A 14,445-nucleotide genomic window follows, 5' to 3' on the forward strand; every position below is an offset into this window, starting at 1 on the left:
GTTATCTGAAAAATGGCTGGTAAATTTTAAAGTATCAGAAGCTACAAAAGTAGAAGCAATTGCAGCACAGAGGAGTAATGGGAAGGGTGAAGAATGAGGGTTTTTTTTAAAAAACACCAACTGCCTTTACTTTGTGGTTAATCTGGAGATGAGAAAAATGATCAGCTCTTAGGGGTCCGTGCTTCTAATAAGGAAGTTATGAGACTGGCTAACATCACTGGTGAAATCTTATTGTACTTTGATAAAATTTTAAATGAAAAAACCAAACTAAAATCTCAGTTTCTATCAAACCAGGTTAAACATGACTCCTAAGGTCTCATCTTGTTAAGATCATTAAATTCATTACTAAGTTCCCTCATACTGTCTGAAAGTGATGGTAATCATAAATGAGAAGACTAGGAAGAGGAGCAGAGTTGATATCAGATTAAATCTATAAAGCTTCTCCATAAGATTGTCAAGGATAGTCCTTTTCAAGTACATGACATTTCTCTATTTTTTTTTTCTTCTTATGACTGTTTTTGTCATAATAGCACTTACTGGATAGAGTGAAGAAATTTGAACATTGCAATTTTTCATCTCCACAGTAATATTCCCACCATAGCAAACACTTTTCCCAAAAAAACCCATCTGAATACTGTCTTCCTACTTTTGCATATGCTAATAGAAGCTTCTACAAAAGCCCCCTTAATCTAAATGCTACCAGTTTACTAAATGCTCTCATGAGAGCACACATAACTACACAGTAAAACAGACTTGCACAAACAGTTACTAACACACAGGAACAGACAGTGGGGTAGCATTTCTCAAAAAAAAAAAAAAAAACGCTTCTCTTTCTTCTTGCTCCTGGTCTACAAACAACTCCTCCTCAGCCTATGACTACTGCCTATCTTCATTTCCCCTGGATTATTTCATTTGATAGCTAAATAAAATCAGAGAAACTCAGCTGATATTTAGCTTTTTTTGTCTATAATAGAGTTTATGGCCTGTATTTAACATTTGAAGGAATTGCGTGCCCAGAAGATTTTCTACACTTGCCTATTTATACAATAAAAAAGTTACCTCTAACTATAAATTATCTCCTAATCATGTCTGAAGATCAGCACAGCTGTAACCCTGAGAGGAGGAGTCCTTACCCCTCAAGCCAATAGGTCCCCAGGTCAAAAAGTTTTATTTTCCCAAAGAATAGTTTTATTTTCCCAAATACCAAACAGGGAGGAACCAATAATAATATAAAAACATTTGCAGTGTCTGCTTGACTTCTTGCCAATAGAGGGTTCTTGCTTTTTGGTTTTTTTTTTTTTTTTTGTAAATTATTCCAACTTTTGGCATTTTCAGTTTTATAATAACTCCTCTGATTCCCCCAGATTAATACATTACAATATGTTTTTCCTCTCACTAATAAGTAGTATTTTTCTTGGCACTTTATGTGTACAGGCATTTAAGCAACAAACATTTTTTGCTACTTGTTCTTGTCATGTTTGTTTCTCAATAAACTTAGAGCAACTGAAAAGCAAAAAGGCAAAATATCTACTTGCTATTAAAAATATTAGCACAAACAACAAGCTGTGTTAGCATAGCTGCTTTCATAACTTGCTATCAGAAGTTATGAAAAACTTAGCTGATGATTGTTAAATTATATTATATGATCCATACATGAATTGAAAGCAGATGTACTGAGAGCAAAAATTTCAGATTGATGTGCAAAAAGACATCTCACATGTTTTATTGTTCAGCAATGCACATTACACATATAAACATGCAGTCATTGTTAATGTGTATGGTTAAACACCTGTTTGTATTAGCTGTGATGCCAGTCTCCTGTCACCATACTGGAACAAGCAGGTCTTAGAAATTGTCTGGGGGATAGTGAAAGCCAAATCTGTAGCTGTCATTTCTTCTTTGACAGACCTATCACGAAGCTGCAATTAATTTCTTTTCCAACTGTTTAAACACAGAAAGGATTTTCCCTTCATACATGTAACCAATTACATGTAGGAAAAATATATTGTTCTTATAACCAGCACTGTATTGTGAATTTGCTGACCCACGGATTCATGTTTCAACATATATGAAGTCACATGTAGGACTTGAGTTTTTGTTATGCTTACCAACATGACATGAGGTTTATGAGGGGTTTTTTCCAATATTTACTACTCTTAGAGTATTAATTAGAATCTAAGTTAGCCTTAAGAGTGCTCAGGTCATTCAGTCCTGCAAAACAGTCACAGAAAGGTTTTATTAACAATGGCAAAATTTCCTATTTTTAATAAAAGCATAATACACCTCAGATAAATTTTATTTAAACAGGTGTTCTCCAAAACCAAGCGTACAGTTAATAACCTTACAGCCTTTAAGAAACAGAAGCAGGCCCTTGTTGACTCTGCTCTTCCAGGAAAGGAGGAAGCCATCACTAATCTCTCACATTTCTACCATTGCCCCTAGATGAAGTCTAAAAAAGCATAACATTTTTGCAATATTAAGGGCAAAAGACAGTTCTTTGGTGAAGGAACTGAGAAAAAGTGATACCTGTAGCACAGGTAAGGGTGATTAATTCAGTCTCAGTGACAAACCTGCACTCCTGTGCCAAGACTCTCACTGTTTTGAGGAATTTGACAGAAAGCAAACATATATGCATTCTGTCCCTTCATCTCACAGTTTGCCAGTCGGTTTCTAACACCCAGATTTTCATTTCTTCAAAGAAAAAGAAAGATTAGCACACTACCAAGTTAAGGGCAAACACTAAGTCACACATAGTAGAATATAACATTCATGTCTTATTATTATTTCACATATAAAACTTTAAAGTGTTATCTAAAATAACACACATGGTTACCAGACAAAATAGCCCATATAAACTATGCTGAAAATATCATCTTTATTTACAGGAACCTAATGAAAAAGAACTTTAATTGTGTTTGAGGTCTGCAACAACCTCCTGTGTCAGAGTTAGGCCCCAGCCTGGATTATTCTGCTGGGCAGAGCTCTAAGGAGGAAGATGCCCCTGGCCTTGCAGGGATGTGGCTCAGCTGCTGCTAGAAGGGGTGGGAAGCAGCTTGCAAACTTTCACTCCTTGCTCAGGTGTGATGTCCTGTTACCCACCCCAACCTTCAGACTTTACAGTGACGTGCAACCTTGGTTCAAGTGAACTCTAAATCTGCTCTTGATTGTGTTCTGCCTACACATTATAAAAAAAAAAAAAGGAAAGAAATCTTAACCTTTCTGTTTGAGCTTCTACATATATAGCATTATCATCTTCTAGTACTGCTGGTAACCACAGCTACAGGTAATAAGCAAAAAGAAAAACAGAAATAAATGGCATTATTTTATAGGCACTTCTAGAACCATGTAATTCACTCTGTAGTTAATTTGCTCAATTCCAATATCTACTTTACAGAAAATAAAACAACTGCCTTGGGTTGTATAAAAATGCTGCCTTTGAGAGCTATGAAATCCCACTCTGCTTTACCAAGCATGAATTAGATGCCAGAAGAATGATGCCTTGCAAACAGAGCACCCAGTATGCAGAGAACCGGCCCTCACAGAGCCCTTGTATCAGCACCACCAGCACTTGTTCTGTCCTGATTTAATGAAAACATTGTGCTTCAAAAGAAACAGCTAATCAGATAATCACATTATCACACAGATTTTGGAGCAGCTAAGCTCTCAGAAAAATCATTGAATAAGACAACAGGATTACAGCTTTAATGGCTACACGTTGTATTTGTCACAAAGCATGGACAACATTCACACTGAGGCTGCAAGATTATTACATGGTTACCTGTGCTCTATAAAATAGAGGTGTCACTCTTAACAGATTTTGAAATGGTACTGCAGTATGAGGTATTATTAGGATGTCATTTTTATTATTATTTATCATTACCTATAACCAAGACATTAGTACTTCAGTGTAAACACTGCAAAACCTATACGTGATCGAACAGATGAGATAGTGACAGATTTAAACATTTTGGATCTGTTGTCTATCCACAAGATCTAGAAATAAGGCATATGGTCAGCAGAATAGGAGTTTCAATAAACAGCCCGAGCGCTTTGCTTTCCTCCCACACACCTTAACTCTGCCAGTCATGCTGCTGGATCCCTCAAATCCCATATCTTGAGGAGGTCATACCTGAGGATGGCCGTTAGCTGGCTGAAACATCATTCTTTTAGTTTTTTCACTTTCCTGTGTACAAAGGAAAAAAACAATGAATAGCTAAAGGGCTTAATCTTTTTACAAACCTTGACAGAGCTCTCTGCTAGGAAGATAACTGCGCAGCCTGAGAGGCTTCATTTGCTCCTGCTCGCACATTTATACACATCTGACACTTTATTCCACTCAAGGGACGGTGACATAACATAGTAAAACTGATCATATATCCGTGATAGAAGCTTGACAGCTCTCCCAGACAGCCCTGCCAAAACTTCCCATCAGTGGCTGTAAACAGAGTTAGCAGGGAGGCCACTTAGCAACCAAGAGCTTTTGCTTTTGCAATCTTACAGCGTGACGCCGTTTCCTTTTGGGCTGCACGCACTCCTGCCCGTACGATGGCCACTGGAAATCCTGGGATGGCACTGGGCTGTTCTGGCTCTCCACATCTTCAGAATCGGAGTCATCCTGCTGCATTGAAGGGAAATGCCTGTCTGGATAGATCTCTCTCAGTTTGTCCTCAAAGAACTCATCCAGGCATCGTCCAGCCTCAGCCACCTCGGAATCTGGCTGTGAGGGAATGAATAACTGTTCAGTGTTACCACACACATTTAGGATCAAACCCACATAACTACCCCACCCCAGCATCTCTCCTTGGCTCTGTCTGCTACATCTCCATTAGCCTCTGCACACTTTCTGCAGCCCATTAGTCCCTCTGCATTTCCAGTGTAAGTAAAAACCAGATGCTGCTGTTAAGGAACACATTTGTGCACCTCTAAGAACTAGAGACGTGCAGTGAACTAGAAAGATCAGCAGTCATCACTGCTTAGGAATTTCTGTGCAGTTTATTTTCCCTAGGTATTTTGCTGGCTGTGACTGGCTTCTCACAGTAAACACAGCAACATTCCATACAGCTGTCTGTGAAGATGCCCCTCTTTAATTTTAGATCCATATTTATCTCAAGTTCTCAGACACCTATATCATACAAACTTCATTCCTGTCATTAAAAAAAAAACCCTGACAGAACTTCCAATGAATAAAACTGATTAATACTGCTGTTCATCCCAATCCTACATCTGACTTCCATGGAACCAGTAGCTGCACCAGTGTGACAGCCACTGCAAGAGCCAGCCCCTGCTTTGTCTCCCCCGTCCCATGCATTTTAGAAACATACATAATTGAACTTTGCACAGTTCCAAAACATGAGACGCACGTCAGTCACAAGTTCCTCAGGTGCAGAGTAGTGGGACTTGTCCTTTTTTTGCAGCTTCCTTCGTATGGTGGACAAATCCATTGGCCTTTTGATGATCTGATAATAATGCCGAGCCTGCAATAAGAATAAAAGGCAGTATGAGACATTTTTAATTAAAACATTTCCTCTCCAGTGACTTCTTTGCAATTTTGGATAGAAGTCATTGCAGAGGAGTCCTTGCACCAGGTAGAGAGCTCTAATCTTTTAGTACCTACACTGGCACATCATCTTCCTGGGTGCTTTTTGATTTGATTAAAACCTATTTGTTTTCAAGGTTGGTCCTAAAAATAGCACACTTCAGTGACTACTCTGCTGCTGGCATTTCATAAAGTTTATCCCCAGATAACCATAACCCAAATTTAACCATGATCAATAATATATGTAACATTGATAACTAGCTGACATGTTGCCCAAGAATTACAAAAAGAATGTGCTGTGATACTTTTAGCTGATAACGTGGGAAGAAGCCTGTCAAGAGTGACTCAATATAGGATACTGTGCACTCTTTTAAAAATTCAACAAAAGCTTTTTTCAATGGGCATCAGCTACCAGGATATCCCACTTCTTAAATCTTTCAGGGTCTAAACCTACTTGTTAGGTAATTTGTTCCATAAGTTCATTACAAGCTTTATTAGGTGGAATGGGCTTGTATCATTAGCTGAACTACTCCTTCACTTAAAACCTTTATTTTCCTCCTCTTCAACTTTCAGCACATGGTGCTCCACTGTTACAACAGTGTGAGTCGCCACCTTCCTTAAAGCAGACCATTAATATTGCAAATTAACTTAATTAATTGTGGAGTGGATGGATGAAGCACATATCTCTACATCTTCCCCTGCACACAGCCACATTTACCCTCTGCACACAGCACAAGAAAAGAGGGAGATCAGGGTTGCTTCTGGAGCAGACCTCTCTTATGACAGCACAAGATTCTCCATGTACATGGCAAGTCAACCCTTTTAATCCCTGGAACCCCTCATACACCTTTGCCATTCTTCCAGCTTCTTAAATTGGCACTCAGACATGGCCTGAGCACTGGCCAAACATTTCCCTGCCTCTGGCCTGACACCTTTAAGGCACTTGGAAGAGGCAAACACCCACCATTCCCTAGGAAGCAACACTGATTAGAAAAAAACCCCTCCTGAATACCTTTCAAGAAGACAAAGAAGAAGCTTGTGATGTTCTCTGGATTCTCTCAGATCCCTGTCCATGCAGTACTTACCAGGGGACTGACAGGTTCATGGAATGGGAGGCTCATACTGCTGCAGAACAGGGAGAGCACCAGCTTTTCACACTTCTGTGGAAGCCAAAATTGTAATAAATTTTAATTCAAAACAAGGGCGTTTCATTCTTGCCCTTAGTTAATCAATCATACTAAAAAAAAAGAGAATTCTCAGATTAATTTGTGATGCAAATTGGCACACTTAACTCTAGTCAGGGGGACGTTTTGCCTCATAGCATTGTTGTACCTTGGAAAATAAGGATAGTCAAGAAATGCAAGAAATTAAATACTTTCCTGGAAATTCTTGGGAATTAATCAGTATCATTATTTACTTTGTGTGCTCCAGATCTATTCCTTGGCTCTCAACTGAGAGAACAGCAGCAACAATGTGGAAAGAGTTAAATGTGCACTGTTTCCCACTGCTCATATCCATTCATGCAAACGGATGTAAGTTGGTAGCACTGTATGAAAACTATTCCCTTTAATCATCATTAACTTGAAAAACACTTATACTAGTGTTTAGCTCATTTATTAGTGAAAAAAATGTACTACATAAACTTTATAAGCCATATTTTCTCAAAAACAATGGAATTTTTAATCAAGTCGATTTTCTAAATAGGACTTCACTATTCAGGACCTAAAATCCCAATAATTTTTGCCCAGTTGTATCAAATTCAGTAGAAATAGGACCAGCTCATCTTCTGCACTCAGTTGTGTTGACTCCTCCTCTCTATCCAGTTAACACCAATACACACACAACACCTATTTTAAATTTGTGCCTTCCAAATACTATGGACTTTAATAAAAGGTGCTTATTTAATGGAAGATTTGGTAGAGAAAACTAGTAATAGATATGTAAATTGATAAGCTTTCCTCTAGGCTGAGTTAACAGACTAAATATCTTCAAGGGAACTAATGGGACATATGAAGAAGACTGAATAATGATTTCAGTCCAACTGAAAGTCAGAAAGTGTCTTCATCACCAAAATGTCATTGCACTAACCCAAGAAAGTGTCTGAGAAGGTGCCAAGTTTTAAAGGAAAAAGAGTCAGTGTCACAAACCAGGCAACACTGACTCATTCTTACAAGCTCTGTTCTTGAGTGTAACTTCCCTGTTCAAAATAAAAAAGAATTTCCACATCTGCCTGCTTCATCTTTCTGTAACATCTTTAAAATGAAGAGCAAAGTCTAGAAAGAAGACCAAATAATATATAAAATAATATATAACCAAATGAAAACAATGTTTTTGTTGTATTTACTACTGTGTGCAACATTTGAGTAGCAGCCAGGTGAAAACCATAATCTGTCTCACGAAAAAGCAAAGCCTCATGCTGAGATCATATGGCCTATTCTAAATAGTGCAATATATTTTATAATGTATATAATTCCCACCTTCTGGTCACAGTCACCAAGGCCATACTGGGCATTGTAGCTGTGGCTGTAGCGTGTGTTCTCACAGTCATACTCCACCTCCGGCTTCACTGGGTTACGGCAAAGCGAGCACACCCATTCTCCCCTGCAAAAAGAAAAGAAAGAAACCAAAACACTCATGGGGAATTTTTTTCCACACCCTTGTCAAACAGTGAATCCCAGAAATCACTATTTGGAAAGCCTCATCCTTAACTAGCATCATTATAGCAGGCAATCTGAAGTCCATTGTACTAGATATTCTTCACTGGATTTGAATCCACTTAGAAGTATAATCATTTCAGGTTCTCTTCTGTTCTTTTCCTGTTACAAAGGAAAAGTATAAAACTGTGTTTGGAATAATCTACCAGCAGTGTATGCATCTGCACTCATTCAAGTTCTACCTTGAAAAAAAAACACTAAGGAAAAACAGGCTCAGGAAAAACTGGTTCATAAGACAAACCCAGACCCTTTTGATAACTGAGAGAGTTATTATCAATTGATACAATAATTGACATATTTATTTAAGAAATAAACATTATCAGAAAAGGTGTGATAATAACACAGTTCCCCAAACCAGACATAGTCCTGCAAGGGCATGTGTGCCCATGCTAGTAGATGCATTTTCAGAAACCTCTTGAAGAATTTTGTGAAGGCAGTGATGCAACTTCTACAACATCTGGGTCTGAATAGCTACAGATGAAGATATATTCAAGAATTATGAACACAAAACTTTAGTTAAGGGAATTAATTTACTTCATTAGAGTTTAACTTTGCCTATAAAGTCTATTCTAACAGGAAAACTTGGTTTTCACACTGTTTTGAAACTAGAAGGTAATAATAACTCCACTACTAGGGAAAAGAATGAAAAGCCAAGAGTTGAAAAGTCCTGACTTTTGAACAGAAAGGAGAAACCAGAATCTCCAAATTAATACCTTACAACATGTTTTTCTCAGCTGAGACAATGATTTGAGCTTGACTCAAATGAAGTAGACTTTGGTTCCACTTAGTAATGAATTATATCAAAATTAGAATTGCTTCTCACAGTAATGCACATTATTCAGTCTCACCATTAAGTTCGGTACATGGACATGTGTCTATTTCTGGTTCATTGCATACAATCCATCTGAGACAAGTTGCAAGAGAACCTATCTTAGGGAAAGTAATGACTGAAACCTTTCCACAAAAGCTCTGATAATCCTACATTTCCCATAAAATTTGCTAACAAACTGAATAAAAACTCAATGATTGCCCTTTCCTTGTGCTAGTCTCTGTTCTGCCAAGAAGAGCTGATGTCTACACTCCAGATGCTACATGAGAGTTAGGTTTTTATTTTTGTCCAGTGAGTCACGTGAAAGTTTTTTAAGTTCAGGGTGTGCCACCTCCCTTGCGGTACTGGCCAGTTAATTGCAGAAAGGGCACAGTGACAGGAAAGTTCTTTTCCATAATTCATCTATTCCTCACATGTAAGACAGAAAAAGTATCAAAAAAGGCAAGCAAGAGATGCAGCCCTTGCATAAGCCTGAAACATCAATCCCTGAGGATATCTTCTGCCCCCAGGCAGTGAGCAGGAACAGCACAGTAGTGAAATGTCATCCATACTCACACTGGAAAGCTGAGCAGGGCTGGAACATGGCAGGAGAGGTGGAAGACCTTGGGGCAGTGATCACAGCACAACAGTTCTCCTCCATTAAGACACACAGCACAGAAATCCTCATTTTCAATTGGACTGACTTCCTGAGTAACTGGGGATTTTTTCACACTGGAGATGCCATTGCTGAGCTTCTGATCAACAGATGGAGATTGTGTCTGTCCTGCAGCCTGGGAGATGAGAAACCTCCCATCCTCTGAGTTCTCCTCTTTGGATTTCTGTCCTTCAGCTGGACTGTCTTTATTTATCTTGAAGGAAGAAAAATCTGGGATCACACAATCATCATTTTCACACATCAGCATAAAGCATCACTATGCATCACTGGTCATCTGCAGATAACCAAGTACTTCTCGTACTTGGAAGACACAACTACCAACAATTTTCCAACAAGTGCTTCCAAGTACTTCTCTGCAGTGAACTCTGCTGGGGTTCGGGAGGTCCAGACTCTTGGCATTTGCCGCTGGCTGGCCAGGTCACCTTGGTCATGTCATTTCCTCCACATAGCAGAGTGTAGTAGCACCGTGAGAGAGCTGTGCAGATTCTACACCACAGGTGATAGAAATAGGATATTCTACAATCTCACGTGCAAATTTTATGGTAAACCGCTCAAGCCCCCCACTATCCCCCCCCCAAAAAAAAAACACCCAAAAGTATAAAAAAGTATAGGTCTTTTTCCCACCAAAAATTCCTGTTGCCTTCTGTGGAAAGAAGTTCACACCCAAGACTCCACTGAAGCAATAGAATACAAAGCTTTTAAAAATCTATCACCCTGTGATTTCTGGGATCAGTTCCTACCACTCAAATACATATTCAAGGCAATTTTGAGCTATTTGTCCTCAATTTGTAACCAGACAGGTGAGCCAAGTTGCTCCTTAGTATAGGAAAACACTACAAACTTTCAGAAATGGAAGATGGAAGGAGCTCCACAGCAAGCTCAAAGCTGTAATGTCTTTACCACAACCCATCACAGAAGTTCTTTTACCATACAATATTCCAGAAACTGTGCCTATAAACCAGTGGGATAAAGGGCAGGAGGCAGGTAAATCCTCAAGGAAACCCCACTCACCTTTATGGACATGCTTGAGGAGCGTGTGCCGCACTCAATGACCAGCAGGAAGTTGCCCTCCTGCTCGTTGTCCTGTGGCTGGAGCTTGAACACCGGCAGCTGCCCCACTTCCGAGGCGGATATCTTCAGACGTTCCAGTCGCACGTAGGGCACCCTCTGCTCCTTTGGGGCAGCTCTGGAGTCAAAAGGACGCGTGATTAAATTCATCCACATCCCACAGAATTCCCCTCCCTACCCTGTTTCATGCACCATTGTTTGTGCTCCTTTTACTCTGTGACTCTGGTGGCCAAATGCTGAAAATCTTGATATTTTTTCACAAACCAATTCTTTAAGAAATGTGAATGCAGTCACTTTAAATTAATCATGTGTGTAAAAACATTACTAACTCCTGTGCTAAAGCTTTGCCCCGCTCTGTGTATTCTTAATTACCACAATTAAAGTAATATTTTCTAAATTAAAGTAATATTTTCAGTGTGGCTGGTTTCAACAGGAACACAGCACATCATCAACTTTACCATATTATCACAGCAGTGGCTGAAAATCAAATTTTATAAAACTCTTCAGGTAATGTTAATCCTGTTCCCATAATATCTTTTAGTTTTCTTTGGGGCTTAACACTTTCTAATTGTTCAATTGAGATAAGTTTGCAAGTGTTTATTCATTCTGGAAAATTACACAGAAATACATGAATTCACCACTTCGTTTCCATTGCTGTTTTCAAGTTGGAGAGCACTTCACAACTTTCAGAACTAATACCTATAAGGAATCTAGAACTCTTTTAAGTTCTCCATCACCATTAAGTATGACAAATTTTCTAAATACATGCATAAAATTTCACAGCCAGTGCTTTTGTACAAAAAAAGACTCTGCTACCTGACATTCTGATTGCTTTTCATATCCATTTCAAAATGTTCCTTTTCACAGTTATTGGAATCTGGAACAGAAGATAAGAAAATGAATAAAATATTTATAATATCACAGGCAGATTAGGGTAGAAAGTACTTCAATATTCATGTACTTCTGACTGGTGTTTAATATGATATCATAAGTGAAATATGGAATAATTTCATCTATATGTATAGAAAATGTGCATGCTATTTTCTCTTCTGGTGGAGAGCCTTTGTCTTTCTTTTTTACTTTTAACCACAGCTTCTGTTCTAAATACAAGGAGCATATATTAAATATTTTGTGAAAATGGTTTCTTTCCCAGGGAATTATATATGTACGCAGCCATATCACACACATCCATATACATGGAACAACACAAGTAATCCTCTTTGCCATACAGCCTTCACTTGAGAATAACAGACCCAACGAGGTCTGAACCCCCAGGGCTCAGGAAATCTTTGTGATCTCCAGCTCCATGCTAAGCAGCTTCTGGATAATTCCAGTTACTTGAAAACAGGAAGCAAATTGTGCCTCCCATCTGCCACCACAGGACAAAAGTTACACTACAATTCCTTTCTTTCCTCCAGTGTCTGGAACATATAACACATGAACTCAAAACTATCTGCTATTTATTTAGCTGTAGCTCTATGTCAGTCAGCATATGGCTGTGGTTTTGACTGACATTAAACATAAGTCATAACACACTTCTGGGGAGATGGGCTAGGATAGAGACAAGTGTCTCTGTGGATGCCCTCAGAAATACAAGTCCACTGAAAAATTTCGTTTTCTCACCTTTTGTTAGGAATTAGTTTGACACAGCCAACACAAACAAGAAACAAACACAATATCATGGTTACCTCAAGATAACAGAGGGCCAGGAAAAGATGATTTTTAAAATAAAATCTAGCTCAGGTCAACGGTTCCTGCCACAAGGAAGAATAAAATGAAGACTAACAAGGAAAGGTGCATTTCACATCACATCTAAGGCATTATTCACTTGTGATTGCTGCTCAGGTGAAGGGTGGGTAGCCCTGTCATGGACAGAATTACTAAAGGAAAACTGCACACCAAGCTGAAGGAGCAGCTCTCCCTGCACACTGTCAAAGCAGAGGATGTGCCAGTGGTGCTGGCTTCCTACATTAACCAACACTTCCATCAGCAACTGGGCCCATCAAACAATAGTGCATGTAAAATTCATGGGAATTTTGAGGGGGTTGCACCATGGAGAATGTTTTCAGTTAAAAATAGACCTTAGTGCATCAGAGGAAAAAATCTCCTAAATCAGTAGGACTGAATTGAGGTAACTGTGCTCATGAAGGGTCAGATGAATGTCAGCCCAAAGGAAAACAACTGGCTAGGAAAATGTTCTTGAAACGAATTAAGGGTTAAAGTGAGCTGCACTCTACACAGTCAACCACCTAATGCTGCTGCTGCAGAAGGGAGGAATGCCATCCTGCAGGGTATCACCAGCAGCAAGGAATGTAAAACACAAGGAGCTGATGCTCTGATTCTGCATGGCATCCCAGAGGCCTCAGCTGAGCACTGCATTTGGCTGTGGGCAGCACTCCTTAATTGCACAGAACTCAAAATAGCACAGAGGAATGAGGTGGTTCTGAAAAAATTAAACCCCTGACCCATGAGGAGAGGCTGAAACCATCAGATTTGTTTAGTCTAGGAAAGAGAAGAGGAAGGAAGGGTGTTTATGCAAGTCATAAGAACGAAAAGTGGCTGTAAGAGGGAAAATGATCACAACTCTGTACAATTTTTACCACATCCCGTACGCCTAGGATAAGAATTATTTTGTTTTAAATTAGGCTGAAATGTTTAGGTTCGCTATTAGAAAAGGATGAGTCACTGGAGACATATACCAGAAGGAACGAGGCTTGGCAGCACAGCAATGCTGAAGCCAGCAAGTCCTACCCAGAGCCACCAGCAGAGTTAACATCGCCTTTGCAGCAGAATTCGTGTTTATGGTGCACTGGTGACTGTATCTCCTCAGGTCTCCCCTCACTGCATGCCCCTAAACACTGACAGGACAGGAAATGCTCGCTCCTGGTCCTTCCTTGTGAAAAGAGAGCAGCACTGAATTCAACACTCAAGGTTTTTCAGTCTCTTGCACAACAGGGCCTGCATTTTATACCCAGCAAGTCTGTAGCATCCACTACTGACCGTGAGATTCTGAAGGCTGGGGCTGCCTCTGTGTGGGGTGTCACACAAGCCACACCAGATACCACATTGCTGCTCCTCCCCAAGACACTTCAGCCTGCCTGAGGCACAGCATTTTAGGGGTGCTCCTGATTCTTACAACTCACACAAATGATTGTGGCATAATTGCCACGATTTGGCATAGGACATCAAAGAGAAGACAAATACATTTCCTTGGCTCACCGGGCTAGGCCTCCTTTGTACTAATTAGAATTCTCTGAATAAAAATACAGCAGAGAGAGAGAAATATTAATTCATCTTTTATAGAGAAATGCAGCCAAACATTGGCATAAGTCATGGGATAACAGCTTGATCCTGCAATCCCTTGCTTGCATGAATAGCCCCATTGACTTTCAGAGTTTGCAGGAATGAGACTTTAGAGTGTAGCACAACTATGTTGGCAATTTGCCCATGAAAAGAATTAAGTAAAGTCTAATTCTCCATTAGGGCTGAAGAAATAGGCCTTGGCTGAAGGGAATGTTCCACAGTAGACAGAGCCAAGCAAAGGCACATGCTGTGCAATGTGTTAACAAAAATTTGGTATGCTACTGATGTGAAGGACTTAGCAAAAGCCACATTACATTTTGGAAGTAACGTGGGTTTTTTA

General features: G+C 39.5%; 1 protein-coding gene across 1 annotated transcript in view; it reads right to left on the reverse strand.

Annotated features, from left to right (window-relative positions):
* Positions 1-4,123: 4,123 nt before the first annotated feature.
* Positions 4,124-14,445, reverse strand: part of TRIM66 (tripartite motif containing 66) — a 44,623-nt gene continuing 34,301 nt past the window's right edge. Inside the window, exons 13-20 of the mRNA XM_041464667.1 lie at positions 11,619-11,679; positions 10,746-10,920; positions 9,635-9,927; positions 8,014-8,137; positions 6,622-6,696; positions 5,322-5,474; positions 4,499-4,717; positions 4,124-4,183 (exon numbers count right to left, since the gene is read on the reverse strand). Of these exons, the coding sequence (XP_041320601.1) occupies positions 4,124-4,183; positions 4,499-4,717; positions 5,322-5,474; positions 6,622-6,696; positions 8,014-8,137; positions 9,635-9,927; positions 10,746-10,920; positions 11,619-11,679 (1,160 nt within the window). The remainder of the gene's footprint in view (positions 4,184-4,498; positions 4,718-5,321; positions 5,475-6,621; positions 6,697-8,013; positions 8,138-9,634; positions 9,928-10,745; positions 10,921-11,618; positions 11,680-14,445) is intronic.

The sequence above is a fragment of the Pyrgilauda ruficollis genome, unplaced genomic scaffold (genome assembly GCF_017590135.1).
Source record: "Pyrgilauda ruficollis isolate IOZ18807 unplaced genomic scaffold, ASM1759013v1 scaffold182, whole genome shotgun sequence".
NCBI classification, from domain to species: Eukaryota; Metazoa; Chordata; class Aves; order Passeriformes; family Passeridae; genus Pyrgilauda; species Pyrgilauda ruficollis.